Source organism: Hippocampus zosterae, chromosome 12 (genome assembly GCF_025434085.1).
Source record: "Hippocampus zosterae strain Florida chromosome 12, ASM2543408v3, whole genome shotgun sequence".
Taxonomy (NCBI): Eukaryota; Metazoa; Chordata; class Actinopteri; order Syngnathiformes; family Syngnathidae; genus Hippocampus; species Hippocampus zosterae.
In genome coordinates this window covers 2901518-2929063 of record NC_067462.1, presented here as the reverse complement: position 1 = coordinate 2929063, position 27546 = coordinate 2901518, and the positions used below count along the sequence as shown (strand labels likewise).

Below are 27546 nucleotides of genomic sequence, written 5' to 3'. Positions count from 1 at the left end.
TCCTCATGACAAAGGCAGCGGACATTTTGCTTTGGCAAATGATTCATGTGGCGCTTCAATAAATCCGTTAACCATTAATACACCAGCAAATGTGGCTGCTTGACAATCATCGACCCGATGTAGAATTTTCCAACGTCTCTCTGACAAGCGACGGTGAGATGTAACGTCGTAAAGATTCGTCGGTTCTTTTGTTGCTGTTGACAGAGCCATAACCACGCAACCCTCAAAGACATTTTGACCGAGTTCCATCGGAGCATTTCGAACGATTCAAATATTGGTCAAACCTTCCAAAAATGCAGTCGAAAAAAAATGGGACAAGCAACTCGTATATGAGGCAATTTTATTTTGAAAAACAACAACAACAACAAAATAATGTTCACTTGCGATAGGCCAAAGAAGCTTTTGATCTTTTTTTAAGTCCCCGCACTTGAGTTCACCTGAGCGACGGTTAGGTGGGGGCTGCTGTTTTGGTGAGCGACCGGCTTACGGCAAAGATGGATAAAAATTGAAATTTTGGCTTCGCCATCCGATTTGAGCTATTTAAGGAGTTTGACAAGGTTCTCTGCTTCGGACGCCATGTGTGTTTTGGACGACTGGTGTGAAAGAGGGTGGGGGGGGGGGGGGTGGCGGCCGGGGATAGGTCGGCCATCAAAAGAGGCCTTTGTCGGGCCCCCAACGTGTTCCCGCTCACCGGCCCAGCGACTGTGTGGCTTTCACACCCGCGGGTGACATTCTCCATCTACCTGACGTTTCACTCTCGCCGCGTCGCGCATACGTTGCATGTCATGTATGCAAGCAGCGGCATGTGAGCTATATGTTAGGTCTACGTTTATTTTTTATTATTATTATTATGATTTAACAGTCAGCAGGGAGGTCAGTAGGTACAGCGGCACCAGCACAACATGGCAGCCAGTGCGCAAGAACCATCGAAACCAAGACGATATCGCCGTCAGGCTGAAGCCAGTTTTACTGAATTAATTATACGACACATGGATGTGAATTTGTCGTGAAAGCAGAAATCGCTAAAGAAGTCAACCCCACCAAAGAGTTGATTGGCAGCGTTTACCTTCAGGTGCATTGAGGTGGATGGTTTCCATGGGACCGATGAAGGCGTAGCGCATTCCCAGTCCCTCTGACATCACCAGGTCGATGTCCTGGACGGAGATGACGCCGTCCTGAGGACGCAGATGGACAGGTGAGTGTTGCACACGGCGCCGATGTACGGTAATGTTGGGAAAATGTGACGTCGGCGGTTGACAAAGGAGGAATTGAGGATCCAGGATGCGAGGGATGAAGGAACCAAGGGACTGAAACTTCTTGCCCCGATCTGCTGCGGATGTGTGGAAGGTTACAGTGTTTCGTGTCCATATAAATATAGTGGGTGGAGCTTCTCTGTGTTCGTCTGACAGTGACGGTGGTGCGCTGAGGTGGTGACATGACAACGAAAGTTCAGCGGTGCAGTGGTAGCGACCTAGCGAAAATAAAATGTCTCCAGTGTTGTCATCGAACCAAGTGTAGTCATCCGAAATGATGTCTACACAAAACCGTAGAGAGACTTCCGCAGGAACTTACCAGCCTTCCGCAGGAACTAGCTGATGAGCCGCCCGGAGTGCGGCGAACCAGCTAGTAAATTATATATGATATATAATAAATAATATGATAAAGACTGACGACTTCTAGAATGTTCAGCAAAGGCCCGCTATTTGCAAAATCCTAACCAACACCGAAACATAGCACTTCAAGGACCAATACGTTTTGCGGAATTTGTTAGTTAAATGTTCATTCATCCACTCTAATAGCCATTTATATATTTTTTCACCCTGTGTCCAGCTCTAATTTTACAAATGTTTTGAAAAATGTAAATTCCGTTAATGTTTTTAGGTGTCTGGAACGGATTCATTGGATTTACATTATTTCCAATGGGAAAGCTTGCTTCGGATTTAGAACGAGTCGATTTTAGTCAGACTTTCTAATTAATCCCGAGGAAAATTGAGGTTCCAAAGTACTGAAGAACAGAGGGCGGGGCGGCGTCCAGTGTGCGCATCAGTTTAGGTGAGGTTGTCACGTAGTAGGAAATCAAAGCTGAGAGCAAATCGGGTCGGCGGGGGGTTTCACAGGCCGCTCTTTGTTCAAGTCTGCCGTTCAACAACGAGCTTGTTATCTTAGCGGAGTGGTCAGGTGGGCGGAACCTTTTCCTCCACAATGATCACGATCCGCTTTCTCAGCCGCTCTGCTTTCCGATGCTGGCCTTGACTCAAGGACCCCTTCTCTCTCTATGTGTAATTGGAGGGGGGTGGGGGGGTCTGCGTTACATAACGAGGACCACAGGGTCACACTGCCGGCCACATTTGATCTTCTAGTTTTGAATTACTGCTACTTAGTGATGGTTGCAACACAGCGTCCCCGAGAGAAACACTTGTTCCAAAGTATTTGCGCTCGCCACTAGCCGATTGACATGACATGAAGCCTGCTATGCTTAGTCGTCATAAAAGAAGAAAAAAAAAAAACCCAATCTAAAATCTAACCTGGAATTGAATTTACGACATGTAACCGTTGTCCCGCAATGCTGATTCTGTCTGCATCTCGCACACAATCAGGCAGGACAACATTTCAAGTGACTGAACCTCTGCCCTATATTTTCTAAATATAGCGAACAATCCAGGTAAACGTGTTGGTCCCCCCCAGCGAGGAGAACCAAAGAAGATGATAACATCGTTCCGGTCAGGCAAGTTTGCTCTTTTTTTTTCTCAACGATCACTGATATGAATGTTTGATTAGCATTGATTAGAAACGTTGCCTGATGGCTCCATCCATCCATTTTCCGATCCGCTTATCGTCAAAAGTGTCGGGGGGGGGGGTGCTGGAGCCCTATGCCAGCCAACTTCGGTTAGCAGACGGGGGACACCCTGAACTGGTTGCCGGTTAATCGCAGGGCACACACAGATGAGCATCCATCCGCGCTCACACTCTCACCTAGGGACAATTTGGAGTGTGGGAGGAAAGCGGAGTACCCGGAGAAAACCCACACAGGCACGGGGGGAGCATGCAAACTTCACATTGGCAGGCCAGAGCCAGGATTTTGCCTGGATTTATTTTCCCCTATTCATGCCCCACCCCCATCCCAAATGGCAGGCTTCCTTTGGCTTCTTCAGACTTTATTTTTTTGTGGGTCTGCTCATAATCGACAGATCTACCAAATTGGCATTTGAGGGGGTGAATTTTCAAGCGCAATTCCAATAATTGCGGGTTAGACTCTCCGATACGTTTCCAGCAACATTTGTTGAGTGATTGGGAAAATCTTGACTTGAACGACCTTGACATTCTCCGCATTTATTTTGTCCGGTCACTCATTTCCAAAATCTGCTTTGGGGATAAAACAAGAAGCTGACGCCCCCGAGGAGTGGATGCTGTAGTGCAGGTGTCACCAACATTTTTGAGGGTGAGAGCAACTTCATGTGTACCGATTGTGTGAAGGGCTACCAAATTGATACACGTCTGAAATAACATATTTGTCCAAAATACCTTCAATAATATGAGGATGTGTTATTTTTAATACTTGATGATTTAAATTGTCAGACTTTGATCGTGTTTCGAAATGTCTCACAGTACTGCCAATGTTTGCATTTTTAAATCATAATTTCTACTAGCAAATCACAATGTCCAGGCACTGGCGGGCTACTCAAGTGGTCTTCACGGGCTACCTGGTGCCCGCGGGCACCATGTTGGTGACCACTGCTGTAGTGCATTCTGGGCAACGTGGTCCACTTTTAACAGCAGAGTGGCGTTTTTAACAGCTACCACTTAATGGAAGCCTCATGGTTCAGTCCCAGAAGAGGAGCCTCGCAGGGAGCCTGAACTTCCACAGGCCGGTGCGAAGACGCCCCTCACATGCGATCCTACACAGGAATTCCACAATAGCGAGCCGGGGAGACGCCGGCCAAACGCCGGCGGGATCAAAAGCAAACGTGCGCGGCGTGCGATTTTTAGGAATCGGATCAAGTGAGATCAACCTGGGCAAAATTACGACATGACGGACAGTTTAAGGTCATTTCCTCGAGGGGTGAGCTTCAGTTCTTGTAGGGAAATTGGCAATGGCGTGGTAGGCTGCGGGAGCGGGGGTGGGCGCGTGGATCCAAAAGTCAATGATATTGATAGCAAATTGATGACCTGAATGATTAAATATCATTTTGTGTACACCGCTTGCCTGGAACGTATTCCTTTTCATGCTCATTAAGAGCTTAAAAGACCACGACAAGTGCACTCGGCTCAGGAGTCCAGCAAAAAACAAAACAAAAAAAAATTCTAACCAAAACACTTAACACAAAGAATCCACTTCAGTCAAACAAACAAGTTGACGGGTGGGAGGAGAGAAGTTGGTCGGTGTCACTTATGAGCGGCAGCGAGCCTGAAGAGTTTCATTTGGTCTGTGACCAAACTTGTAACTCAATTTGATCGGAAATCAAACCAATGTTCCCCATGGAGCTGATCAAATAATCAAATTCATCAAAAAAAAAACATTGCAATGTGGTAGAATGCAATTTTCTAAGAGCAAAGGTTGCAATTTTTGGTTTAAAAAAATAAATAAAAAATTGGTTGGTCAGTCAAGCTTTATTTTCCGTAGAATTGTTTGGTGTGCTCTCCTGAACGTGTTAAAGTATCGATGAGCAATTACCGATATCGGGTATCGCCCTGATACCGGCCTTATTTTTGGGTATCATCTACTCACGGAGGCTGCCGATACCAGCCATCGATACTAAGGGCGGAAAAAAAGTCCTCCTCGGCAGCAGGTGGCGCTGTATTCTGCCAGTTGGACACAGGCTATTCATTGCCAGTATTTATTGGAAGGGGAAAAAAAATTGAGCTGAGCAACAATTGCTCAGCCCTAATCGAAAGGAATTGATTTTGGCATGAAAATAGCCCACAAATGTTCCCAGACTGAATTGCGGCCATGCAACAATCGTACATTGTGAAGCGAAGGGTCATCCATGACAAATGTGCATCTTGTGACGAAGTCAACTTTGATTTCCACATACATGATAAAAAAATAAAAATAAAAAACACAGCCCATTTAGGCGCCTCGCATGCCCGTTTATCCTCAGCGTCATCGTCAAGCTTCTTTACCCGACTATGTTAAATCACAGCGTGTGATTGAAAGGAATGTCCAAACGTCCGTTGTCCTTTCCAGGCCAGACTTTTTTAACGCCCCCCATTCGTGAAGATGCGAACAAACATGGGAGAATGAATGTCACTTCACGCACGTCTTGGCTTTTAATACTATGGAGAATCCTTTGTGATGTCTCACGAGGAACCATTTTTCTTTTCCTTTTTTTTTTTTTTAAGACCATTCTAACCTCGTTCTGCCCAACTAGTTTCTCTTCCGCATTCTAGGGGCCGAGCAGGCGCCATGAAGTGGCGTCCACGCAACACGGACCTGCTATTTTTTTCCCTCCCTTGCGACGGATGGTCTTGCGTGAGCATCAAAAGGTCCAGTCCAGTCATGACATTTAAAATAACATTTTACTTTCTAGTGGTTGATAAGGCTTACCCCCCCCCCACCACCCCTTCCTCACCAACTTTGTTGAGTGTCAAAATGGCAACCGCCAGAGGGAATGACGTTGCGCAATACTGACCTAACAAGGACAAAGAAAACAAACTTGTTTAGCAGCGCCCCCCCCCCAAAAAAAAAGACGCGTAAAATGGCACCTATTGAAAAGTCCGAGCAGTGCTTCAACGTACTGCGAACGTTTGCGTCGCCTCGTTGACAACAAGATCCCTCCTCGCCGTCTCCGTTACAAAAAGCATTGGTACTTTTTCCACTCGGTGCGAGTACGCTCGCACGCGTGTATCACGAGCCTCTTCGGTTATTTGAATTGGACACGCGTTAGCGCTCGAGCGCATCTCGGGGGGGACGCCGAGTGACAACTTTTCACACGCGCGTTGCGCTGATGTAGCATGACTCGCAAGTGCATCATGAGGACCACATTTCTCCTCGCACCCGCAGTGGATTGTTTCGCGTTGCTTTTGGGTGACTCACTGGCACCCCCGTGAGGAATAAACTGTAATTACAGGATCCGCTCTTTCAAAAAAAACAAAACAAAAGACCGTTCTGTCTTTCTGACGCACGGGGCGATTCACCAACGTGTCAAACGGCCTCAGTGTAGCACCAGCTTTTTTGTCAGATTTTTGGGTGGCTGTAAGTATCGGTGGCCGGACTCGGTAGCCTTCACGAGAACCGATACCTTGAAGGAAGCCGGGATCTATTCATGTATTTATTTATTTTCAGGACTGACCTGTATCAGCCTCCAAGATTCTGCAATGATGGCGGCCTGCACTCTGTTGAGCGCAAAGCCGTCGATCTCTTTCCTCAGGCGGACGGGCACCTGACCCACCTGATTGCAACAAAAAAATAATATTGAGCATAATATGTGTGAACACCATCTTCCACCTTTTTATTTATTTCAAGTTTACCTCGGTCATCAGCATGTGGGCGTTGTCCATAACGGCCGCCGCCGTGTCTGGGTGAGGTACGAGCTCCACAAGTTTGACGTAGTAGGGCGGGTTGACCTTGTCACATTGGAAAATGAGGGGAAACGGTAAGGGGGGGGGGGGGGCGCTAACGCCGCGGTTCTTAAATTGGGGGCCACGCGCTGTAGCTCGGAATTCGCCCAAAGTCGCTGGCGAGAAATGGCGCGACATCGTTTCAAAAGTGCATACCCACATACGGGAATAAGGTCATGAATCAAATGACTGAGCCCTGCCGTGAAAGTCCTCAGCTCATTTCAACATAGTTTTAGTTTTTGACACCAAAAGGCCACAAGATGGGGGGCCAAAGTATTACTTTTATTGGTTTGTTCTGAACACAAAAACAGCGATCGGGTGGATTTTTAAGTGCATAACAGAGGACAGGCTCTCGCTCTTGGTAAAATGATAAGACAAATATGAGTGTGCCAATTCTTATTTTGTTGACAAACAGGCGGCGGTACTTACCGGATGGGAGACGAGGCAGCGGCTCCGGTTTTGAACCGATGAAAAGACTGCGCTGGGCACCAAGCAGGAAGTGGAGCTGCTCAGGATCACGTCTTGGCCCACCAGACGCTCCACATCACCAAAGAGCTTCTGCTTCACCTCCAGATTCTCAAAGACGCACTCCTGGGGAAGCAAAACGAGCCACCGTAAGGTGTCAGAAGCATACACGATCAATGAATTGTAAATGACGGGACTGCGAACACACGGCAGGTCAAGTACCTGCACAAAAAAGGCCCCCTGCAGAGCCTGCTGCAAGTCCTCGTGACTGCTGAGCAAGGCCAACTGCTGCGTGGCGCTCAGCTGCCCTCTCAGCATTCCCGCTTCCTGTAGCTCCAGCATCTCTTTCCTGTACACACACACACGCACGTGCACTGTAAAGTTTAACCAATGTGTATTTTGTTAATGTTCCACTCGTGTTTTTTGTCCCCTTGGGTAAACTAACTTGTCCCACTAGCAGAGCAGGTACGATAATCAAAGGTGGCAAATAGACTTCTACTCGGTACTTCGGAAGAAGCAGCGGTCGCATGACACAAAGTACAAGAACTTAGTCGCTGGGCTTTCATGGCTTTTTGTGTCTCTGTAGTTGAGTATTTATCTTTCTGATGGCTTTTGACTTTTGCTCCCTATATTTGGAAACAATACATTCATTTTTTCCTCCTTGCTTCGTCAAATGTTTGTTTGTTTTTTCAAACAGCCTACAGCTAAAAAAAAAGACAGAGACTGGCACTTGAAATGGACTTTTCATGTTTGCACGAGTGCCTGTACTTTCTCCGAAGTACAAACTACCAGTACTTTTGCCACATTCTCGTAAAAGTACATACAGATGTCCAAACAAGACTGGTTGAACTAAAAATACTGATGCAACTTCTACACTCTTGTAGTGTGTTTTGATTACTTTATCACATTCAGAGCGTTGAGTGCAAGTCCCGGTTGGTTGTCGTAAAGTTTCACATTGTAGCCTCCGCTGGTGAACACCATCGCCCACGAACGACCTATCAGCCCACTGGAACACACATGCACACAATTCAGCGGCCCGCACCTCAAAATATACATAGAAATACAAAAAAATGCGAACATGCATGGGGGAATTGCGTGCGGAAGCCATTCGCGAACACGTAAAGATGAAGTCTCGGTCACCTGCCGACGACGGTGATGATCTTCATGTTTGCAGCGTTCATTTTTTCGAAAATGTGCTGCTGGCCGTCTTGTCAAAACAACCTTGACGTCCACTCGGGCGCGATAGCGCCCGTTGTATGCTTGCTAGGGAAAATCAAGAAGCTCTAAACACGCCCACGAAGCTACATGGGGCACGTAAACCCGAGAGGGCTGTTAGCAAACCTTCCTGTCGAGTATTTTCCTCTTTTCCACGCATGAATTTATAATTATGAAATTAATTTGTTATTCTAATAACGGGTAAAGAATGACACAAACTTGGAATTCCGCTTGTATCATAGCAACAGCTTGATACCGGTCTCGACCAATGGGCGTGAAGCTCGGCGGCGATTGACGCGCTTAAGGACGAATCATGCGCCGTAAAACAAAATCATCTCAACCCATGCCGCGTGGAACTCTGGGATTGACAACAAACTGCTTTTGTCGATTTTTTTCATCCCCGCCCCACACCGACGAACGTTCCAAACTTGCGAATTTCCGGAAGACAACATGGAAAATGTGCATTTGGCGGTAGAAGAGGACGATATTTATTCGGGATACAACGACTACAACCCAACGTTTGACAACGAGGTTCGAGCCGTTATGTAGCCCGCTACTACGAGTTAGCGAGCGTGTAGACTAGTTGGCTGCACAATTGAAGTCCCTAAAATGTACATTCAGGTTAATTTACCCATTTTTTTACTTTACCCATTCAAGGAGCTGGATAAGGATGCGGGCTTCCAAGAAGCGGTTAGAACCAGTCATGGAAGGAGACCCCCGGTGAGTATATACTGCACTGTAACTAACATTTTCGTGACAACAAAAAGGTCCCACCTCACACATTTAAAGTGGCGCTCAACATAAGTTAAACGTGAGCAGGCCACAAGACGTACACGTGGCTTTATGGTACTCTTGAAGCACTTTCCACGTCTTCCACTGTGCAGATGACGGCTAAATTTCCTGGAACTGCCGCAGGGGGGCGCCCTTTACCTTCATCCCTTGGAGTAAGTCGTCCTTTCGAATATTTGGTCATGCTTTTATAGGGCTCGCTATAAATTGTGAAAGAATCCATGAAATGTCTACTTTAAAGTGTTTTTGTTCTATCATTAACCTGGCAATAATATATGATCTCGTCTTTGTTTCGTAGACTCGAACAGCCCTTACCTCCTCAATTGGTCGACCTGTGACTGGAGCTGTACTGGTAGTTACAGTGTCATTTGCAGACATCTTTTGCAAAAAATGTTGTTATACACTGAGCGTTTACGTTAAAAAAATGTTGATGCTTTTTTTTTTTTTTCAGGATGGCGCGTCTCGGCCCATGTCGGCAGTCAGAGCGGCGGGTTTCACCTCGTCGCGAGCACGTGGTGAGTTTAATCAATCTTTATCGTCTAATATTGACCACCAAGTTAGTATCTCGAGTGAAGAGATAATCTAGTAATTCCGTTTTCATTCACAGGCTCATCTTTTGACCCTCTTGGTCAGTCTAGAGGCCCTGCGCCTGCACTGGAGGAAAAGAGAGAGGATTTGTGAGTTGAGGGTGTGATTTTTACCAAATTCACACAAGATTTAAAAGAACCTCACTGTGATTTGTTTGTTGGTGTTGTCGTCATTATTTTTTTGTTGTCATCTTAGGCCCGAGGAGAAGATCAAGCTCTTGGAGAAGAAAGTGAACGATTTGATTACTGAGAGCTGCATGGCTCAAAGCACGGGCAACTCTCAACTGGTCAGAGTCACTTCTCATTTGAAACAAAGAAAAAATAAACGCATCACATTCAAACATTAGTTGTTATTGTGTGTTTTTTACAGGCTCTTGAGAAAGCCAAAGAGGCTGAGAGGAAGGAGAGACTCTTAGTGAGACAGAGGGAGCAGTCCGGAACCGCAGAACAACTCAACATAGATCTCACCTACGCTGTGAGTGTACCTACTTGATGCTAAGAACTTGTGCTGCGCAGTTGCTACCTCTTTTCTGCCCACTGTTTACCTGCTTCAGCTTAAGTTTCTGACAAGCGCGTCTTTTCAAATCAGGCAAGTTGGTGTAAGCAATGAGATGCTAACGTGTCGTTGTGATGGTTCGGCAGGTTCTGCTCAATCTCGCTAACCAGTATGAAAACAATGAGATGTACCCCGAAGCTTTGAGCAGCTACCAACTCATCGTAAAGAACAAGATGTTCCCCAATGCAGGTGGGCTTTGTATGCATCACACTGTAGCAGGAAAAAAAATCGCTGTGTTACAAAATTAAAATATGTGTTTTTTGTTTTTATTTTATTTTAAACATGAAACATTTACCCCGAATAAAGTCTTTAGATTACATGGATTGAATCCATTTTTATTTTCAACAATGTAAGAAATGTTTTGGGGAGCAAAGTCAAGATTTTTTTTCAAGAGGAAATTTACATTTATGAGGAAAGAATAATTTTTGATGGGACGCGGGGGAAGTCTTTATGTTCCAAAAATAACCTTTTTTTTTTCTTCAACCAGAGCGTTGAATTTTCCGGATAATATTTTTTTTTCCAAGATATTTTCTCCTGAGAAAAGGGGTATGTTTTCTTGAACAGAGAGAAAACTTTCTCAAACTAAATAATTTTTTAAGCCATAATGTTCCAAAAATATTTTTTTCCCCAGAATTCCAGAATTTCTTCCCCTGAAATAATTCAATATTTTCCATTTTTATTTTATTTATTTATTTTTAAAAATCAGGAAAAGGTTATTAATATCTAAAATAATGTGTACTATCTGTGGGGAAAAAGTCGGATTTTGTTTTCTCAAGAAGCGTCTTTCTCTTTTTTTTTTTTCCTTGTAATTTTGAGAGCGCAAAGTCACATTTTTGGGAAACGGACTGCATAGACAAACTGCAAACACTTGAATTAATTTGGATAGCATCTCTTAAAAGCAAGCCAATTGAGGCTTGGAAAGAAATGCACGTTTTGACGCCGTTCTGCCCTCAGGGCGTCTGAAGGTGAACATGGCCAACATCTGGGTCAAGCAGAAGAACTACGCCAAGGCCATCAAGTTGTACCGCATGGCGCTGGACCACATCTCGGACAACTACAAGGAAATGAGGATCAAGATCATGCAGAACATCGGCACCGTCTTCGTGCTCCTGGGCCAGTACTCTGACGCCGTGGCGTCCTTCGAGCACATCATGGCCAAGAGCCCCAACGTCAGGACCGGCTACAACCTGGTCCTCTGCTACTACGCCACCGGCGACGCCGACGGCATGAAGAACGCCTTCCACAAGCTCCTCGCCGTGCCTCTCCATGTGCATCACGAAGACAAGTACATCACCGCTAACGTGAGCGAAACACTTTCTGTGAGTGAGTGTGTGTGTGTGTGTGTGTGTGTGGCCCAAAAAAGTGAACCAATTCCTGTGATGTGTTTCAGGATGACGTCATTTCCGACATGTTGATGGAGGCCATCAAGAATGACAAGCTGCACCAAATGGAGCGAGACCTGTAAACAAAGCCGCACGATTAGTCGGCGCGTGCGGATGACTAAATCACACGTTCATTTTCTCCCACAGGAAAGCTCGCGCCGAGAAGTATGTGATGACGGCCGCCAAGCTCATCGCTCCTGCCATCGAGTCCTCTTTTGCGGCCGGATTTGACTGGTACGTCGTTTGTTTGTCTACCAGGGGAAAGGTACATTTTTGTAGGTTCGATTTTATTTTGTTTTTTTTCCCCCTGTTGTAAATTGGAACTACAAAATGATGATTCAAAGTTGGAATGTACTCTTTCAAGAATAGTCTTTTATTTTTACCTTTTCTGAAATCTTTTTAAAAATAATCAGAAATTGTTGCCGAATAAATGATGAGTCTTATTTTGTTCTAAATCGGGAGTCCTGTATATAAAATAAAATCCTTTTTTTGAAAGAATGAGAATATTACAAGTACCATCATTTTTAAAAAAAAGTATATTTTCATTAAAAAAGTTAATTTTCGGAAAGTTTTTGGGAGGAGAATAATTCAGTCATTATTCTTTCAAAGTGATTATTTTTATTTTATTTTTTTGGATTGCATGAAGACGATTGCGTCAAGTTCCACCGCTAATCTTTCACGTCCCCGTTCAGGTGTGTGGAGATGGTGAAGAGCTCTCAGTATGTGGAGCTGGCCAACGACTTGGAGATCAACAAAGCCATCACCTACCTCAGGCAGAAAGATTTCAACCAGGTGAGAGCAAAGCATGCGCCCCCAAAGACTTGGCTGCTCATCGTGTGCCGCATCTCAAGAAATCCTACCTTTTGTTTGGTTTTCCCAGCGTTTGGCTTGTGTTTTCGTCTTCACAACAGCCTTCCGCTCATTCTTTGTTTTGACTCCATTCTTCCTGTCTTTTGCCCCCCCCCCCCCCCGACATTCCTCCGCCCCTCACCTCGCTCTTCTGCATGCATAAGGCCGAGGTATGTCTGCCTTCCGCTTCCTTTATTGCATTTGGACTCTGTTGTTTGGTGTCGACGCATCACTAAATACAAGTCCTATCTAAACTAGTGTGGCCTTTTTGTTCTCACCTTGACGCGTTTCGATGCCTTCAACAGGCAGTGGCCATACTGAAGACCTTCGAGAAGAAGGACAGCCGAGTGAAAAGCGCCGCGTCCACCAACTTGTCCGCCCTCTTCTTTCTGGTACGCGTTGGCGTTTTTAGACGTGATCAAAAGAGACGTTCACGTCGACTGCATTCTTCAGGAGAAGGACTACGAGCAGGCCGAGCGCTACGCCGACCTGGCCATGATGGCCGACCGCTACAACCCGGGAGCGCTGGTCAACAAAGGCAACGTGGAGTTCGTCAAGCGGGACTACGCCAAGGCGGCCGAGTTCTTCAAAGAGGCGCTGAGGAACGACTCCTCCTGCACCGAAGCCCTCAGGAACCTCGGTAACCGCCCCGCCCTCTTGTTCCTCTGCGTGGAGCGTACCAAAATGCGATTGTTGTTGTTTTGTTTTTTTTTGTTTTTTTTGTCGCCCGTCCCAAGGTCTCACGTACAAGAAGCTGAATCGTCTGGAGGACGCGCTGGACTGCTTCCTGAAGCTCCACGCCATCCTCAGGGACAGCGCCGAGGTCATGTATCAGCTGGCCGACACGTATCCTCCTTCAACATCATCACGCCAACAAAAAAAAAAAAAAATCTTGCACAGAAAAAGTTGAACTAATTTCCCATTGAACTTATAAAACACGACATTTGATCACGGAAAATGCTTTTGTAGAGCACAAAAATTCATGACTGAACCCGAAACCCAATTCTTGATCTTGGCACCATCTGTCGGACCGTCGTTGGTTTCCGACTTTGTGGCAGCAGTTTTCCTTTTCTGTGCGCAACGCAAGGTCCGCTAAGGCATGCTCGGTTGAGTTAGCGATGAGCAACTAGCTCATCGGGTCTGACTTCTGTACCAGTACGAAAATTCCCAGACACGAGCCAACATCGAAATGTCGAAAGTCTTCCGACGATGCTGTTTCCTTCACAAAAATTTGCCCACAGTATAAAATAGGTGACCTAAGGAGCAGTTGCTGGACTGATGATTTTTCATGGCCTTGCCAGCACAAATTGTCATATTCTGCCATAGAAATGCGATACTCACCCCCCAAAGTGAAATATTTAACCAGGAAAGATGAGGGATAAAAATGAAAAAGAAATGTAATATTTTGCCATTAAAACGCTAGAATAGATTCATAAAAAGAACACAATGGCAAGATTAGGCCACACGCTTCCATTTCTTACAATCAATTTGCTCACCAATTGGCTACATGAGTGTGTCTTTGTGCGTGCGTTTTTTTTTTTGTTTTTTTTTTTAAATCTTTAACTCTGTCAGCTACGAGCTCCTGGAGGACCCCCACCAGGCGGTGGAGTGGCTGATGCAGGTCATCAGCGTGGTCCCCAACGACCCCAAGGCTCTGGCCAAGCTGGGGGACTTGCACGACCTGGAGGGGGACAAGTCGCAGGCCTTGCATTACTACTGCGAGGTACCAGCGCGCATGCACGCTACACACACACACACACACACACACACACATGCACAACATCCGTGTCCTGAAGTAGTAAAACATCCCACACTCGCCTGACTCGGATTTTTATTTGTCTTGACGCGGCCCACGTTTGTCGTTATAACTCCTGCCGATGTCCTTGGCAGTCCTTCCGTCTGTTCCCCTGCAACATGGAGGTGATCGAGTGGCTGGCGGCCTACCACGTGCAGACGCAGCTCTACGAGAAGGCCATTCACTACTTTGAGCGGGCCATCCTCGTGCAGTGAGTCAACGGCGCCAGCGGGATTGGCACGCCCACGTTGCTTTTCCCCTACGACCGAAACGATGTTGTGTTCATTCAAGACCGAGTGAGGTGAGGTGGCAACTCATGGTGGCCAGCTGCTACAGGAGAAGCGGTACGTGGCGGGCGACTCCGTTCGCGTTCAGCAGACGTCTTTGCGACGGTTGAGAAATCAAGTCTCTGATCCCCGTTTTTTCTTTTTCTTGCCTCCTCCTTAAAATCCGATTTTTGGACTGTGATCACGATTCAAAACTTTTCTTCAATTCTGATTCAATTTTGATCATTTTATTTATTTCTTTTTTTAATAAAGAATTGAGGGCGGCCCGGTAGTCCAGTGGTTAGCACGTCGGCTTCACGGTGTAGAGGTACAGGGTTCGATTCCAGCTCCGGCCTCCCTGTGTGGAGTTTGCATGTTCTCCCCGGGCCTGCGTGGGTTTTCTCCGGGTGCTCCGGTTTCCTCCCACTTTCCAAAAAACATGCATGGCAGACTGATTGGACGTTCTAAATTGTCCCTAGGTTTGAATATGGGCGTGGATGGTTGTTCGTCTATGTGTGCCCTGCGATTGGCTGGCAACCGATTCAGGGTGTCCCCCGCCTACTGCCCGGAGACAGCTGGGATAGGCTCCAGCACCCCCCGCGACCCTAGTGAGGATCAAGCGGTACAGAAGATGAATGAATGAATGAATAAAGAATTGATATGGTGCCTTCCCTGCGATTGTCTGGCCACCATTTCGGGGTTTATCCCGCCTATTGCACGAAGACGGCTGGGATTTGACACGAACGCATTCTATTTGGTGCTCTGAAAAACGATGCCGACAAGCCTGGTCTTTGATTTTTTTGGATGAATCATCTGACAGCCCGCCTGCAGAATATATCCAGTCATGCGCGTTCCATTTCCACTTTTTGATCAGTTGCAAATTTTCTTGTGATTGTTTCCAGGAAACTACCAGAAAGCTCTGGACACTTACAAGCAAATCCACCACAAGTTCCCCGAAAACGTGGAATGTAATTCGACGGCGTTCCGACGTTTCGCACGACGTGACGTCTATTCAACGTCAAGAAGAAGAAGAAGTATACGTCTTGTGTGTTCAGGTTTACGCTTCCTGGTGAGGCTGAGTCAGGACATGGGCCTGCAAGAAGTCCAGGACTACGTCGGCAAGGTGAAGAAGGCGGAGAAGATGAAGGAGCTCCGAGAGCAGGTACCCAAAATGGCTTCACGACGGCGCGGATGCAAAATATTCGGAAGGACTGCAAGCTCTTAATGCCGTCGAACATCTTTTGTTCCCCCTCCCTTCCTGATTCAAAACACGTGTCCTCCTTTTGTGCGTCTCGCGGCCAAGAAGCGGGGGTCAGAGGTCAGAAACATACGTCTTCTTTTTTTTTTTTTCCCTCCTCTGTGGAGAGCAAACCCTTCACGGCGGTCAACACCTGACACATAGTCGTATTATCACCAAAGGTTAGATTGTCGGAATTTGTCCAAAATAATCTGATGATGGGTTGTTTTGGCACCGGACCCGGGCAGGAGAGTCACTTAGCCTTCGGGGGGCCTCCGTAAGAGAATAACAGAACCAGATGAGGCGCATGTGCAGAGCCGGGAACGAGCGACGGCGGCGGCTACGAGAGACTTTGTCAAATCACAAGCAGCTGCTCTCTCGAATGAGCTCACTCGCATGCGCCGCATGACGAGCAACTGTCGAGGAGCCAGGAGTGCCAACTCACCAGTCCCCAAATTCCCCCCGCAGGTCCAACGTCTGCGAACCGCAACAGTCCGTCGCTATCGCTGCGGAGTCTTTCCAAAAGTGTCGTCATGGCTCCGATGACAGACGATCACGTTGGCTCGGGCTTATTGGCTCTTCCATTCTGCTCCTTCTTCCCACCAAAGGCATTCTGACGCGATGAGTGAGGAAAGTTCAGGCGTCAAAGCCCATCGGGCCGCATTACTTTTCCGGGGGCCGCGCGTACGCTTCTGTGAACACTCGTTGAAGACTTGAAATCCTCAAGACACACACACACGCAAGCTTTTGTTTTTTGTGTGCACATCAAGACATCGACCGAATTAACGTTAAGGTGCGCCGTCGAAGACCACTTGGCCTTCTGTGAATCCAACGCGGCTTTTTCTGGACAACTTTTGAACTTCCGCGACGATTTAGAGTTCATAAGATAAGATAAGATAAGCTATCCTTTATTCGTCCCACACTGGGGAAATTTACAGCCTCCAGCAGCAAGAATGTATGTAGAAAGAAGAAAGAGAAAAAAAACAACAAAAATCTTTCAATTAAATGCAATATGAACACAAAATGGATAAATCGCAGTACTATTTACAATTTTCCTTCACATTTAATTATTATTATTATTTTTTTTAATTTTTTTTTAATTTTGTTATTTTTCATTATTTTCAATATTGTTCATTGAACGTAAAGCGCTTTTGGAAACATCTCACAACAATTTCGGGGACTTCAATGACCGCATCGTGCGTTTGGTGTGTGGATGAAGGCTGATTGAGTCTACAATGAACGTCACAATTTAGGACAATTTAGGACTTGACTGAACGTAACGGGCTTTCTGTGATGCTATTGAGTCACGGCGCCTTCAAGGGACACAACGCGCAGGCTTTTGGAAACGGCAAAGACAATCGGAGTATTCGGCGAATGTGACGTACGCATTTGTCTCTTCTTCCCTCAGAGGGTGAAGTCGACGCGAGAGGGCAGCGCCAGAGGTCGGAGAGAAGGCAGCGCAGGAAGTGGTGGTAAGTCCAAGATACGCACACGCACGCACACACACTCACACACCGGAGAGCCGTCTCGCAAAGTCACCGTCAAGTCAAGCCTCCTGACGGTAGTTGCCATGAACCCCTGACGCCTCATCTCGGATGAATGTGCTCGGCGACTGGCTTTTCCCACGCACCTGAACACACCTTCACAAGACCTCGAGCGTGGCTTTTTGTTGACTTTTTGAACAGAAATCCAAATGTGAGAAACCTTGAATGTACCTGAGAGTTTTCCCTCTTTTCTGTCAAGCTTGCAGCGCTCGTAGTAGATCTGAACTGGGATTCTGCAGGGGGGGGGGGGGCGCTCTCCTCATTCATTTTCTCTTTTGCCTTTTCATGTGCTCTCTCTCTCTACAAAGTTCACCTCCTGTTTAAGAAGTCTCAAAATAACTTTTTAATAGAGCACAGATTTGAGTCTGGCGTCCTTCTCATTCTTCTTGAGTTTCACTGCCAATTGTGTAACACTCCGCATGTTGAGAAATAACTTTTTGTGACTCCCCCCCACCCCCTCAACTTGGTGGGAGTTCTCATTCTGAGGCTTTGGGCCAAACGTTTGAGACTTTGAGGAAAGGCAGAATATCTCCCGTGTGTGTTTTTTTTTCCTCATCTTTACGTTACCACGGTTACCTGGCTGCCACACGGGCTGCCCAAGTCTTTCAGCACATTTTTCATCGACTTTTATGAACCAAAAGTCAACTTAAAACAATTCATGGCTCAGATGTGGGAACGGAGTGCACAATTCGTATCGGACAGAGGCAACAGTCGACCACAAAAAGATGCACTTTTCCCAAAACACAAATATTTTAGACTTTATCTCCCAAATGCTAAAGTGCGATATTTTGCTCAGCAAAAGGCGACGTTGAGCTATAAAAATGTCCCATAGAACCACTTAAACATCACATAGAGGGTCTGTCTAGCATGCTATTTTGGGCCACAAAACCAAAAACAAAAAAACTTTGCAGTAGTTTACCACACAACACTATTTGGGCACAAAAATACTCTAATTTGTCCCAGAAACGGGTCATATTGTCTCTAATTGATATTGGATGTTTGGACAAGACTGTCAGGATATGGAAATTTGATTATCTTGCTCTTCAAACACTAGAGCTGCTCACAAAATTGCAACTATTACGCAGTAAATGCGAGCGTGCCTTACAGACAGCGGCCGCAGCAGCAGCAACGGCTACAAAGGCGAGCGTCTGAGCGCCCAGGTGATGTCACTTCCCGCTTCCGGCGACCCTTACGAGAGCAGCAGCAGCCCCAAGGAACTCGGTGAGTGGCCACCGCGGAAGGTCTCGCTTCGCCGAGACACGATATGCCGGACAAAAAGCCGTTCGTGTGCAGACGCCTCTTACGCCGACCCGCTGGGGCCCCTGACGGAGCGACCCAAGACCGGGGCCAAGGTGCGGCCGGACGACGACGACTTTGCTGACGACGACCTTGGAGATGAGCTGCTGCCTGAGTAGCTTTATCGCGCACTTTAAAAAAACGAATGCCAACAACTGGGTTGTGCACAAAAGCCCCCCCCCCCCCCCCCCAGCATCCTTTTGAACAGCCAGCACACAACTGAGCGTACACGTTTGCCGTTATCAGACCCACGAAAAAGTCTCCTATAACCACAGGCTGTAAATGTGCCTCTGGGTTGGGAGACGACCGTTCAACCACTGAGCCGTGCCGCCTCCCTACACCGGAATTGAACGAGAAGTGGGACATTTTCGTTTTGGGGACAAATTAAAAAGGGATTCTAGAAAGAAAAAAAAAATCCGCCCCCTTTACCAGTTTCAGTTTGACACAAAGTTTTAAGTGATTATCTCAAATTTCAATGAGGAAAAAAAATAATATAATAAAATATGAAGGTTTTGACATTAAGGCGTGGTCACAGGATGAATTAAGCTCGTGTCTCGCAACGTTAACACGGACTAGCAATATCTGCCAATACTGTGTCACTCTAATTTACTATTCCGTCTTTGGAAAAGCAGATTTTTTTTACTTGCAAGCTGTATTGGAGCCCAGTACATTATGTACCTAATAAAGTAGCGTGCGTGTGTAAAATCGCATTCAATTGAATGATCCATAATCAGCAAAGCGACGCGGTCGTTTGCGCATGGACACTGTTGATCCAAGGCAGCCGCGCACAGCTGCCCCCAGTGCGAGTGCGCCTCCCACTCACTCCCGCGAGAGACTTTGGTTTGACGAGCAGCGAGCGCTCTGCTGCGCGGACACAGTTACCGAAGCTCCCAAGTTTAGCCTCCGACAGCGCGATGGGGCCTCCCGTTCCCACTTGAGTCGAAACAAGTCGAGATACCGCGAAGGAAGCTCGTCATGCTTCCCGGGCTGCGCGTCCTGATTCCGGCGGCGGCCGCGCTCCTGCTCCTCGCCGGCGGCGCCGCCGCCGCGGTGGGTGGCCGCGCGAGTAAGAAGGTGGCCCGGACCCGATCTTGCCTGGACCTTCCCGAGGAGATCCTGGAGCAGATGTTCGGCCGCCTCTCGGTTGGCGTGCTGAGCGCCTTCCACCACGCCCTGCAGCTGGAGCCCCGAGACCGGGGCAACCTGAGCTGCCCCAGCGCCGCCTCCAAGCGCTCGTGGTCGGCTGACGGCAAGAGCAAACTCCCGGTCAACCTGCTCAGTGTCTCCCCCTGGGCCTACAGGTGAGCACTGCGATACTAGTTTTGATACCATTCGCACGTCATATATTACGTTTAGTTGTGTGTGTAGGTATCGTTATTATTTAGGTATCGACATATGGGATCACATTGTGCTGCGTTCGGGAGGCAAAAGTGCGCTCCAGGGATGTTTTGACAACTATCAATCAGCATAGGTATTGACACATGGGCGATTTTGTGTTTTTGAACAGTTTCTTTGTGTGTATGTAGAGAGAATCTATTTGAGTATTGACGCATTGTTAATGTATATCACAATGTTGTTGTTTTGTTGACTGAATTGGATGATGGTACAGTACTGGCCTATAATGTTTGCTGTCTGCCTGTTCTCAGGATCTCGTACGACCCGAGCCGATACCCTCGTCACATCCCGGAGGCGTACTGCCTGTGTAACGGTTGCCTGACGGGACCTCAGCGCCAGGAGACCCGACAATATCGCAGCACTCCCGTCTACGCGCCCTCCGTGGTCCTCAGGAGGTCCGGTTCTTGTGTCGGAGGCCGGCACTCGTACTCGGAGGTGTACGTGTCCATCGCGGTGGGCTGCACTTGCGTCCCCCTGCTGCACAAGGACCGGGCGCTCCAGAACGCCACCCGGACTTTGGACTCTTGGAAGACGGCCAAGACCAAAGCGCCACGCTCATGGGGATGAAGATAAGTCATCATCCACTTACTGACATTTGGGTACACTGGCATACTTGATACTTTATCAAAATAATAAGCAAATCTTCTGTATGCCTTCAGAAAGGAGCCTATTAAATAAGAGCATTTCGAAAGATTGGTCTATTTTGAATTTATGAAATAAATCACCCAATGATTGATTAACCGGGTGTTGACCTCATACTTTTTTTTGGGGGGGGGGGGTGGTCATTTGCCATTTAAAAAGTAGAGTGAGGCACACGCACGCCATTCATGAGACGAGCACGCGTACACACACAGGAGTCCAAATATTTACGCAGGCTGCGTGCATCACGAAGGCTCACGTGACATCACAAGAGAGTGAGTCAAGTTCAAACTAATGACATCATAAAGATGGCCACGCCCCTTCGGATTTCTGGATTCTTCTATTAGTGTGGACCTCAATGGCTCACATCATCATTGCGGGCTTCATGAGAAGCACCTTAAGGGGCCACAAATGAACAATCGGCATTTGAGCGTGAAGGAGGATGACCTCTATTCAGGCTACAATGACTATAATCCACTTTTTGACTGCAAGGTGGGGTGAGCTCTTTTTGTTGTCGTTTTATTTAATAATCACTAAATAAGAAGTGTACTTGATGGGCAAGTTGTTTTTTGTTTTGTTTTTTTTTTCATTTGAAAGGAGTTGGAAAATGACAGCAGCTTCCAAGAAGCAATCAAGAGCAATCAGGGCAGAAGAGCACATTTACAACCAGTCTGTATGATTATTATGATTCTTATTATTAAGCTGCATACTGTCAAGTAGACTGAAACCATTTTCCTCTCATTTTCCATGTAGATTAATGGACACCCTCCTGACTCTACCACAGGGGGGCGACCTTTCACATCTTCGTCAGGAGTAAGTACAGCGTGTGTGTGTGTGTGTGTGTGTCTCATGTTTGTGTGTGTGTGTATGTGTGTGTATAAAGATTGTTTTAAAAAATGAATACTTAACTTGTTGACAGTGTCGCACTCCCATGCCGTCATCAGTAAGTCGACCAATGACAGCGGCTATGCAGGTAAGCCTTGCTATGGTGCGTAAACGTCAAAGAGCACCAGAGGGCGCCATAGCGAGGGAGGAAGATGCTGATGGGATTTATTTCATCCATGGAACAAATTTGTTTGACTCCAGCAGAGTGGAGCAGCTCGCCCCATCTCTGCAATCAGTGCTGCGGGTTATTCCTCTTCTCCAACACGATGTGAGTCCAAAACACTTATTAGCCTTTCAAAATGCTTATTGTTGTTATTTGATAATATTCGATCCATCTCATGGACTGGCGATAAAAGTGCCTTTTTTTTTTGTTATTTCAGGTCCAACCTTTGATCCTCTGGGTCAGTCCAGAGGCCCCGCTCCCCCACTTGAAGAAAAGAAGGACGACACGTGAGTGGACATAATGTTAGCTAGCTACTCTGTTAGCCGCAATGGTCCGCCTGATATCCCAAGTGTTGTTATCACCGTTGTCGTCGTAGGCCCGAGGAGAAGATCAAGCTCTTGGAAAAGAGCGTGAACGACTTGATCGCCGAGAGCTGCGTGGCGCAAAGCACCGGCAACGCACAACTGGTCAGACTCCGATCAATCTGCTACAAACACCTTTTGGAATTTGTGCTCGGTGGAGCGGACCGATTGCAAAACATTTGTGTGTTGCGTTTCGACAGGCTCTGGAGAAGGCCAGAGAGGCCGAAAGGAAGGAGAGAGCGCTGGTGAGACAAAGGGAACTGTCTGGAAACGCAGAACAAATCAACGTGGATCTGACCTACGCCGTGAGTGCGGCCGCGCTCGGGCCGTGATGTCATCGTTGCCCGTTGACGTGCTGTTGCGCTCGCTGTCAGGTTCTGCTCAACCTGGCCAACCAGTATGAAAACAATGAGATGTTCCCAGAAGCCCTGAGCAGCTACCAAGCTATCATCAAGAATAAGATGTTCACCAACGCAGGTGAGCCCCAACCTGCTGCCAATCAAGCCGGAGCTTCTTGAGACGACGGGGCGTTCGAATTTCATTTCGCTAAGTGATACTGGTCGCTGGGGATGAATTTTCAAACATGAAACATGCAAAATGTCTGCTTCAAAGTGAAAAGGGAGGAGTGACTTCTTTCCGGGTTTGGTCTTGGCAGACATAGCCACCAAATTTCACGTTTCTCAGTGAAATTGGCCTCAGGGGGGGGGCTGAGATTTTCAAACAAATCCTTTTTGTTGTTGTTTTTGAAGCATTCAAATTTCAGCCTAAAAATGTGCTTCAAATCAAAATGGCCGACGTGGCTTCTCAAGACTTTTAGTGTTGTCCGTGCTCCATTCAATCTTTCCACTTTCTCGCCAGTAAGAGGCCGCAAAGTCCACTCCTTCTTGAAATTGCTTTGCCGCTGCCGTGCGCCCTCAGGGCGTCTGAAAGTCAACATGGCCAACATCTGGGTCAAGCAGAAGAACTACGCCAAGGCCGTCAAGTTGTACCGCATGGCGCTGGACCACATCTCGGACGACTACAAGGAAATGAGGATCAAGATCATGCAGAACATCGGCACCGTCTTCGTGCTCCTGGGCCAGTACTCGGACGCCGTGGCGTCCTTCGAGCACATCATGGCCAAGAGCCCCAACGTCAGGACCGGCTACAACCTGGTCCTGTGCTACTACGCCACCGGCGACGCCGACGGCATGAAGAACGCCTTCCACAAGCTCCTCGCCGTGCCTCTGCATGTGCATCACGAAGACAAGTACATCACCGCTAACGTGAGCGCGATACTTTGACCAAGTACCGTTGAATTATTTCAAAAAGACCACCCCCCCCCCCCACGGTGAATTAACACTCTGATGTGTTTCAGGATGACATCAGATCCAACATGTTGATGGAGGTCATCAAGAACGACAAGCTGCACCAAATGGAGCGAGACTTGTAACGCGGCAATTGTGCATTCTGACGTTCATTTTTCCCGCCCCCCCGCGTTGAAATCCAGAGAATAAATCGGCCTTGTCTGAATAGTTTCCACCCCTCCCCGCAGGAAAGCGCGCGCCGACAAGTACGTGATGACCTCCGCCAAGCTCATCGCTCCCGCCATCCAGGCTTCTTTTGCCGCCGGATTTGACTGGTTTGTTTGTTTTGTCATATTTGGCAGCCCGGTGTTTTTTTTCTGCCTTTTTTCCCGGTGACAGTTTTACGTTGGCGTTCTATTTTCCGGTCTCTTGGTGTGGCAGGTGCGTGGACTTGGTGAAGAACTCTCCGTATGCGGAGCTAGCCAACGACCTGCAATTGAAAAAGGCCATGACCTTCTTCAGACAGATGCACTTTGAGCAGGTCGGACACCGTTTAAAGGCGCATCATTGAGAAAGCGTGAAGTCACCCGACGTGGAGTTTTTTTTGTTGCAGGCCATGAAAATCCTGAAGGAAGTTTCCAAGCAGGACAGCAGAGTCAAAAGCGCCGCAGCCAACAACCTCTCCAGCCTCTTCATCCTGGTACAACGTTGTTTTCAATGCAGGATGCATTCATTGTCGTCGTCTGTTTAGTTTTTGACGCTAAACTTGCACCTGGGCTGCTTCTCGGAAAAGATTTTCACTTTTGGTGTCTGTCGTTCCTGTTCCAGGAGAAGGATTACAAGCAGGCCGAGCACTACGCCGACCTGGCCATGAGCGCCGACCGCTACAACCCGGGAGCCTTTGTGTGCAAAGGCAACACCGAGTTCGTCAAGCGGGACTACGCCAAGGCGGCCGAGTTCTTCAAAGAGGCGCTGAGGAACGACTCCTCCTGCACCGAAGCCCTCAGGAACCTGGGTAACCGCAGCCCTCTTGTTCCTCTGCGTGGAGCGTACCAAAATGCGATTGTTGTTGTTTTTTGTCGCCCCTCCCAAGGTCTCACGTACAAGAAGCTGAATCGTCCGGAGGACGCGCTGGACTGCTTCCTGAAGCTCCACGCCATCCTCAGGGACAGCGCCGAGGTCATGTATCAGCTGGCCGACACGTATCCTCCTTCAATAAGATATCGTGGGCGGGGGGGGGGGATTGGCCCATTTTATTTATTTTTTTAGCACATTAACACTTCTAAAAAAATATATAATAGAATATCGGTCGATATTGGCTATTTTAAAATTGTCCGAACTTACACATTAAAAACGATATTCTATTGAGCCCCTAAAGTGACGGGGGAGGGGGGGGTGGATAGCTTTGTTCCGTGTGGTATATTTGGTTTTAACTGCGTCAGCTACGAGCTCCTGAAGGACCCCCACCAGGCGGTGGAGTGGCTGATGCAGGTCATCAGCGTGGTCCCCAACGACCCCAAGGCTCTGGCCAAGCTGGGGGACTTGCACGACCTGGAGGGGGACAAGTCGCAGGCCTTGCATTACTACTGCGAGGTACCAGCGCGCAATGCACGCTACACACACGCACACACACACACACACACACACACACACACACACACACACACACACACACCAGGTCAGTGTGATGATGTCACTTCCTTGGCAGTCCTTCCGGCTGTTCCCCTGCAACATGGAGGTGATCGAGTGGCTGGCGGCCTACTACGTGCAGACGCAGCTCTACGAGAAGGCCATTCACTACTTTGACCGGGCCATCCTCATGCAGTGAGTCATTTCAGGGGGGGAACCCCCCCCCGCGTTTTTGGAACAAAAATGTGGGCGTGTACACATACACTAGAGGTCATGTTTGTTTCTTTATGTATTTATTTTTGTCGTACGCATTAGCTATTTACGAGCGCTTTTTTCACCGCTTTTAATCAAATTTCAGGAACGTGACTTTTTTTTTTTAAATCTTCATTTTTATAGAAAATCACCCGAAGAAAAGGTTAGATGGAGTGAACAGAAATCTGAAAACTAAATGCTATTTTTGTCGTTAAATAAAGCAATACAGACCAAGTGAAAAAGTATTTGCGTCAAGACCAAGTGAAGATGTTTTTTAAAATATCTCGGGGGGGGGGGAATGCTGTTGAGAAATGGCGGCACGGGCGCCCGCAGCCGCTCCCCTTGACTGTTGAAGAGGGAGGAAATGTCATCCGTGCCGTATGCACATACGGCACATTTGACGATAAAGTTGGACTTTGATATATTAAAAGCATTCAAAAAGTAAGGCTGAGTGAAAAAAGAAAAAATAATTCATCCACTCAGACATTGAAATGTGTCAATTTTTTCTTTTTACAAAATACCAAACATAGCATATAAAATGAAATGTGGGACGAATAAAGGATATCTTATCTTATCTTAAATAAATCAAGCTATTGCATTTTGTTCTTTTTAGAAATAAATACTATCACAAAAAAGGTCATGTTCATTTTTAATCGGATCAAATGATGTGAAAAGGAAAAGAAGCAAATATTTTTGTTTTCCAAGCAGTGAAAAGTAAATGGATGAAAGTCTTGATTGAATCTCCTGTACATTTTTTTTTTTTTATTCTCCCGCAGACCAAGCGAGGTGAGGTGGCAGCTGATGGTGGCCAGTTGCCACAGGAGAAGCGGTCAGAAAGGACGCCTGCAGCATCTCAACACGTCTTCTCCCCCCGGCCGGCGTTCTTCAACCTTTTGATTTTTTTCTGTCAGGAAACAGCCAGAAAGCTTTTGAAACCTGCAAAGAAATCCACCGCAGGTTCCCCGAAGACGCGCAGTGTAAGGCAGCTTAGCTTCAAGCGGCGTCCGGCGGGCCGCCGGCGCCACCGCTAATCGTTGTCCCGCGTGAAGGTCTCCGCTTCCTGGTGCGGCTGTGTCAGGACATGGGCCTCAAGGAAGTCCACGACTACGCCGGCAAACTCAAGAAGGTGGAGAAGATGAAGGAGCTCCGAGAACAAGTAACACAGCAAAGCTGATTTCATAGCCCAGTGTCAACTTTGTGCATTTCCCCCCCCCCCCGCTCTGTTGATTAGTTTTTTATCTTTTCTCCAGAGGGCGAAGGCAGAGCAAGAAGGAAGTACCAGAAGTCGAAGAACAGACAGTACGGACGCGACGACTGGTCAGTGCGAGTGGACCACATGCTCACTTCGCACGCTTTCAGATCACCACTGAGGCCAATTTAATAGATCCATAAATCAATAGATCTATATTTCTAGATCTGGGCAGCCCGGTAGTCCAGTGGTTAGCACGTGGGCTTCACAGTGCAGAGGTACCGGGTTCGATTCCAGCTCCGGCCACCCTGTGTGGAGTTTGCATGTTCTCCCCGGGCCTGCGTGGGTTTTCTCCGGGTGCTCCGGTTTCCTCCCACATTCCAAAAATATGCATGGCAGGCTGATTGAACACTCTGAATTGTCCCTAGGTGTGAGTGTGAGTGCGAATGGTTGTTCGTCTCTGTGTGCCCCGCGATTGGCTGGCAACCGATTCAGGGTGTCCCCCGCCTACTGCCCGGAGACGGCTGGGATGGGCTCCAGCACCCCCCGCGACCCTAGTGAGGATCAAGCGGTATGGAAGATGAATGAATGAATATATTTCTAGATCTATATCGACATACTGTAGATTCTATATTGATAGACATCTCTCGATAGATCTATATCGCTAAAGATCTCCACAGGGAGAGATCTCTATTCCTACATTGTCAATTCGAAATCATGTCATGTTGTTATTTCAGCGATGGAAACAAATCATTTTTTGCCCCAAAAAGTCATCGAGTCGCAGCTCCATTTAGTTTGCATCTCTGATGTCATCTGATACGACGCACCACATTTGTCTCTTTGGTTTCAAGAGTGCTTTCCCAAAGGCGAACGTGCGGTTGTCCCCGTGATGTCATTTCCCGCCGCCGGCGAGCCTTACGAGAGTAGCGGAAGCGCCAAAGAACTCGGTGAGCGGCGGCGGCGGCGGCGAGCTCTCGCACAGTCAAAAGGGCACCAAGGGCTAACCGTTAACATTCAGCACGGGGCCCATTTTGTGTTTGCAAAGACGCTTCCTACGTGGACCCGCTGGGTCCCCTGGCCAAGCAGCCCAAGACCGGGGCCAAGAAGCGGGTGGAGGACGACGTCTTTGCCGGGGAGGACGTCGGCGACGAGCTGCTGCCAGAGTAGAAAACATCATCATCGTGTTGTAAGTTGGGCTCTCACAGCT

The 27546-nt window shown here is 47.5% G+C and overlaps 3 protein-coding genes across 11 annotated transcripts in view; 2 read left to right on the top strand and 1 right to left on the bottom strand.

Annotated features, from left to right (window-relative positions):
- Positions 1–8909, bottom strand: part of cryl1 (crystallin, lambda 1) — a 10135-nt gene extending 1226 nt beyond the window's left edge. The window contains exons 1-7 of one of the 2 annotated variants that reach the window (XM_052082365.1): positions 8887–8909; positions 7922–8029; positions 7246–7372; positions 6988–7149; positions 6469–6564; positions 6291–6389; positions 1067–1175 (exon numbers count right to left, since the gene is read on the bottom strand). In XM_052082365.1, coding sequence (XP_051938325.1) covers positions 1067–1175; positions 6291–6389; positions 6469–6564; positions 6988–7149; positions 7246–7372; positions 7922–8004 — 676 coding nt within the window. In that variant the 5' untranslated portion in view covers positions 8005–8029; positions 8887–8909. Of the gene's footprint in view, positions 1–1066; positions 1176–6290; positions 6390–6468; positions 6565–6987; positions 7150–7245; positions 7373–7921; positions 8030–8163; positions 8332–8886 lie in introns of those variants that run through there. The other variant, XM_052082364.1, reaches the window with a different exon arrangement.
- On the top strand, positions 8566–27546 carry ift88 (intraflagellar transport 88 homolog). Of its 8 annotated transcripts, none has more exons than XM_052082361.1 (24): positions 8566–8769; positions 8896–8958; positions 9123–9182; positions 9326–9379; positions 9479–9542; positions 9635–9704; positions 21998–22088; positions 22184–22288; positions 22358–22460; positions 22902–23248; positions 23341–23411; positions 23518–23604; positions 23711–23810; positions 23883–23969; positions 24098–24284; positions 24363–24471; positions 24712–24862; positions 24978–25093; positions 25927–25979; positions 26062–26127; positions 26200–26306; positions 26401–26467; positions 27191–27286; positions 27385–27546. In XM_052082361.1, exons 1-24 carry the CDS (start codon positions 8689–8691, stop codon positions 27504–27506), a joined length of 2457 nt encoding a protein of 818 aa, XP_051938321.1. In that variant the 5' UTR covers positions 8566–8688; the 3' UTR covers positions 27507–27546. The 8 variants fall into 8 exon arrangements, 7 of the variants coding, with proteins under 7 accessions (XP_051938321.1, XP_051938317.1, XP_051938316.1 ...); XR_007965413.1 differs by lacking the exons at positions 21998–22088; positions 22184–22288; positions 22358–22460; ... (13 more) ...; positions 27191–27286; positions 27385–27546 and adding exons at positions 9811–9901; positions 9985–10089; positions 10257–10359; ... (13 more) ...; positions 18351–18464; positions 18537–18579 and having other exon boundaries at positions 8571–8769; XM_052082357.1 differs by lacking the exons at positions 21998–22088; positions 22184–22288; positions 22358–22460; ... (13 more) ...; positions 27191–27286; positions 27385–27546 and adding exons at positions 9811–9901; positions 9985–10089; positions 10257–10359; ... (13 more) ...; positions 18351–18464; positions 18537–19244 and having other exon boundaries at positions 8572–8769; positions 9326–9373.
- On the top strand, positions 19424–20674 carry il17d (interleukin 17d). Its single transcript, XM_052082368.1, has 2 exons — positions 19424–19840; positions 20186–20674. The coding sequence occupies exons 1-2, from the start codon at positions 19515–19517 to the stop codon at positions 20499–20501; spliced, it is 642 nt and encodes a 213-aa protein (XP_051938328.1). The 5' UTR covers positions 19424–19514; the 3' UTR covers positions 20502–20674.

What these genes read in the sequence shown, in the direction of transcription:
- ift88 (XM_052082356.1), top strand. Translation starts at nt 8,689, where the DNA reads ATGGAAAATGTGCATTTGGCGGTAGAAGAGGACGATATTTATTCGGGA. An exon ending in CAAGATGTTCCCCAATGCAG is followed by an intron (nt 10,360 to 11,124) that starts GTGGGCTTTGTA and finishes TTCTGCCCTCAG; the next exon opens with GGCGTCTGAAGGTGAACATG. An exon ending in TGTCCGCCCTCTTCTTTCTG is followed by an intron (nt 12,794 to 12,854) that starts GTACGCGTTGGC and finishes TGCATTCTTCAG; the next exon opens with GAGAAGGACTACGAGCAGGC.
- il17d (XM_052082368.1), top strand. Translation starts at nt 19,515, where the DNA reads ATGCTTCCCGGGCTGCGCGTCCTGATTCCGGCGGCGGCCGCGCTCCTG. An exon ending in GTCTCCCCCTGGGCCTACAG is followed by an intron (nt 19,841 to 20,185) that starts GTGAGCACTGCG and finishes GCCTGTTCTCAG; the next exon opens with GATCTCGTACGACCCGAGCC.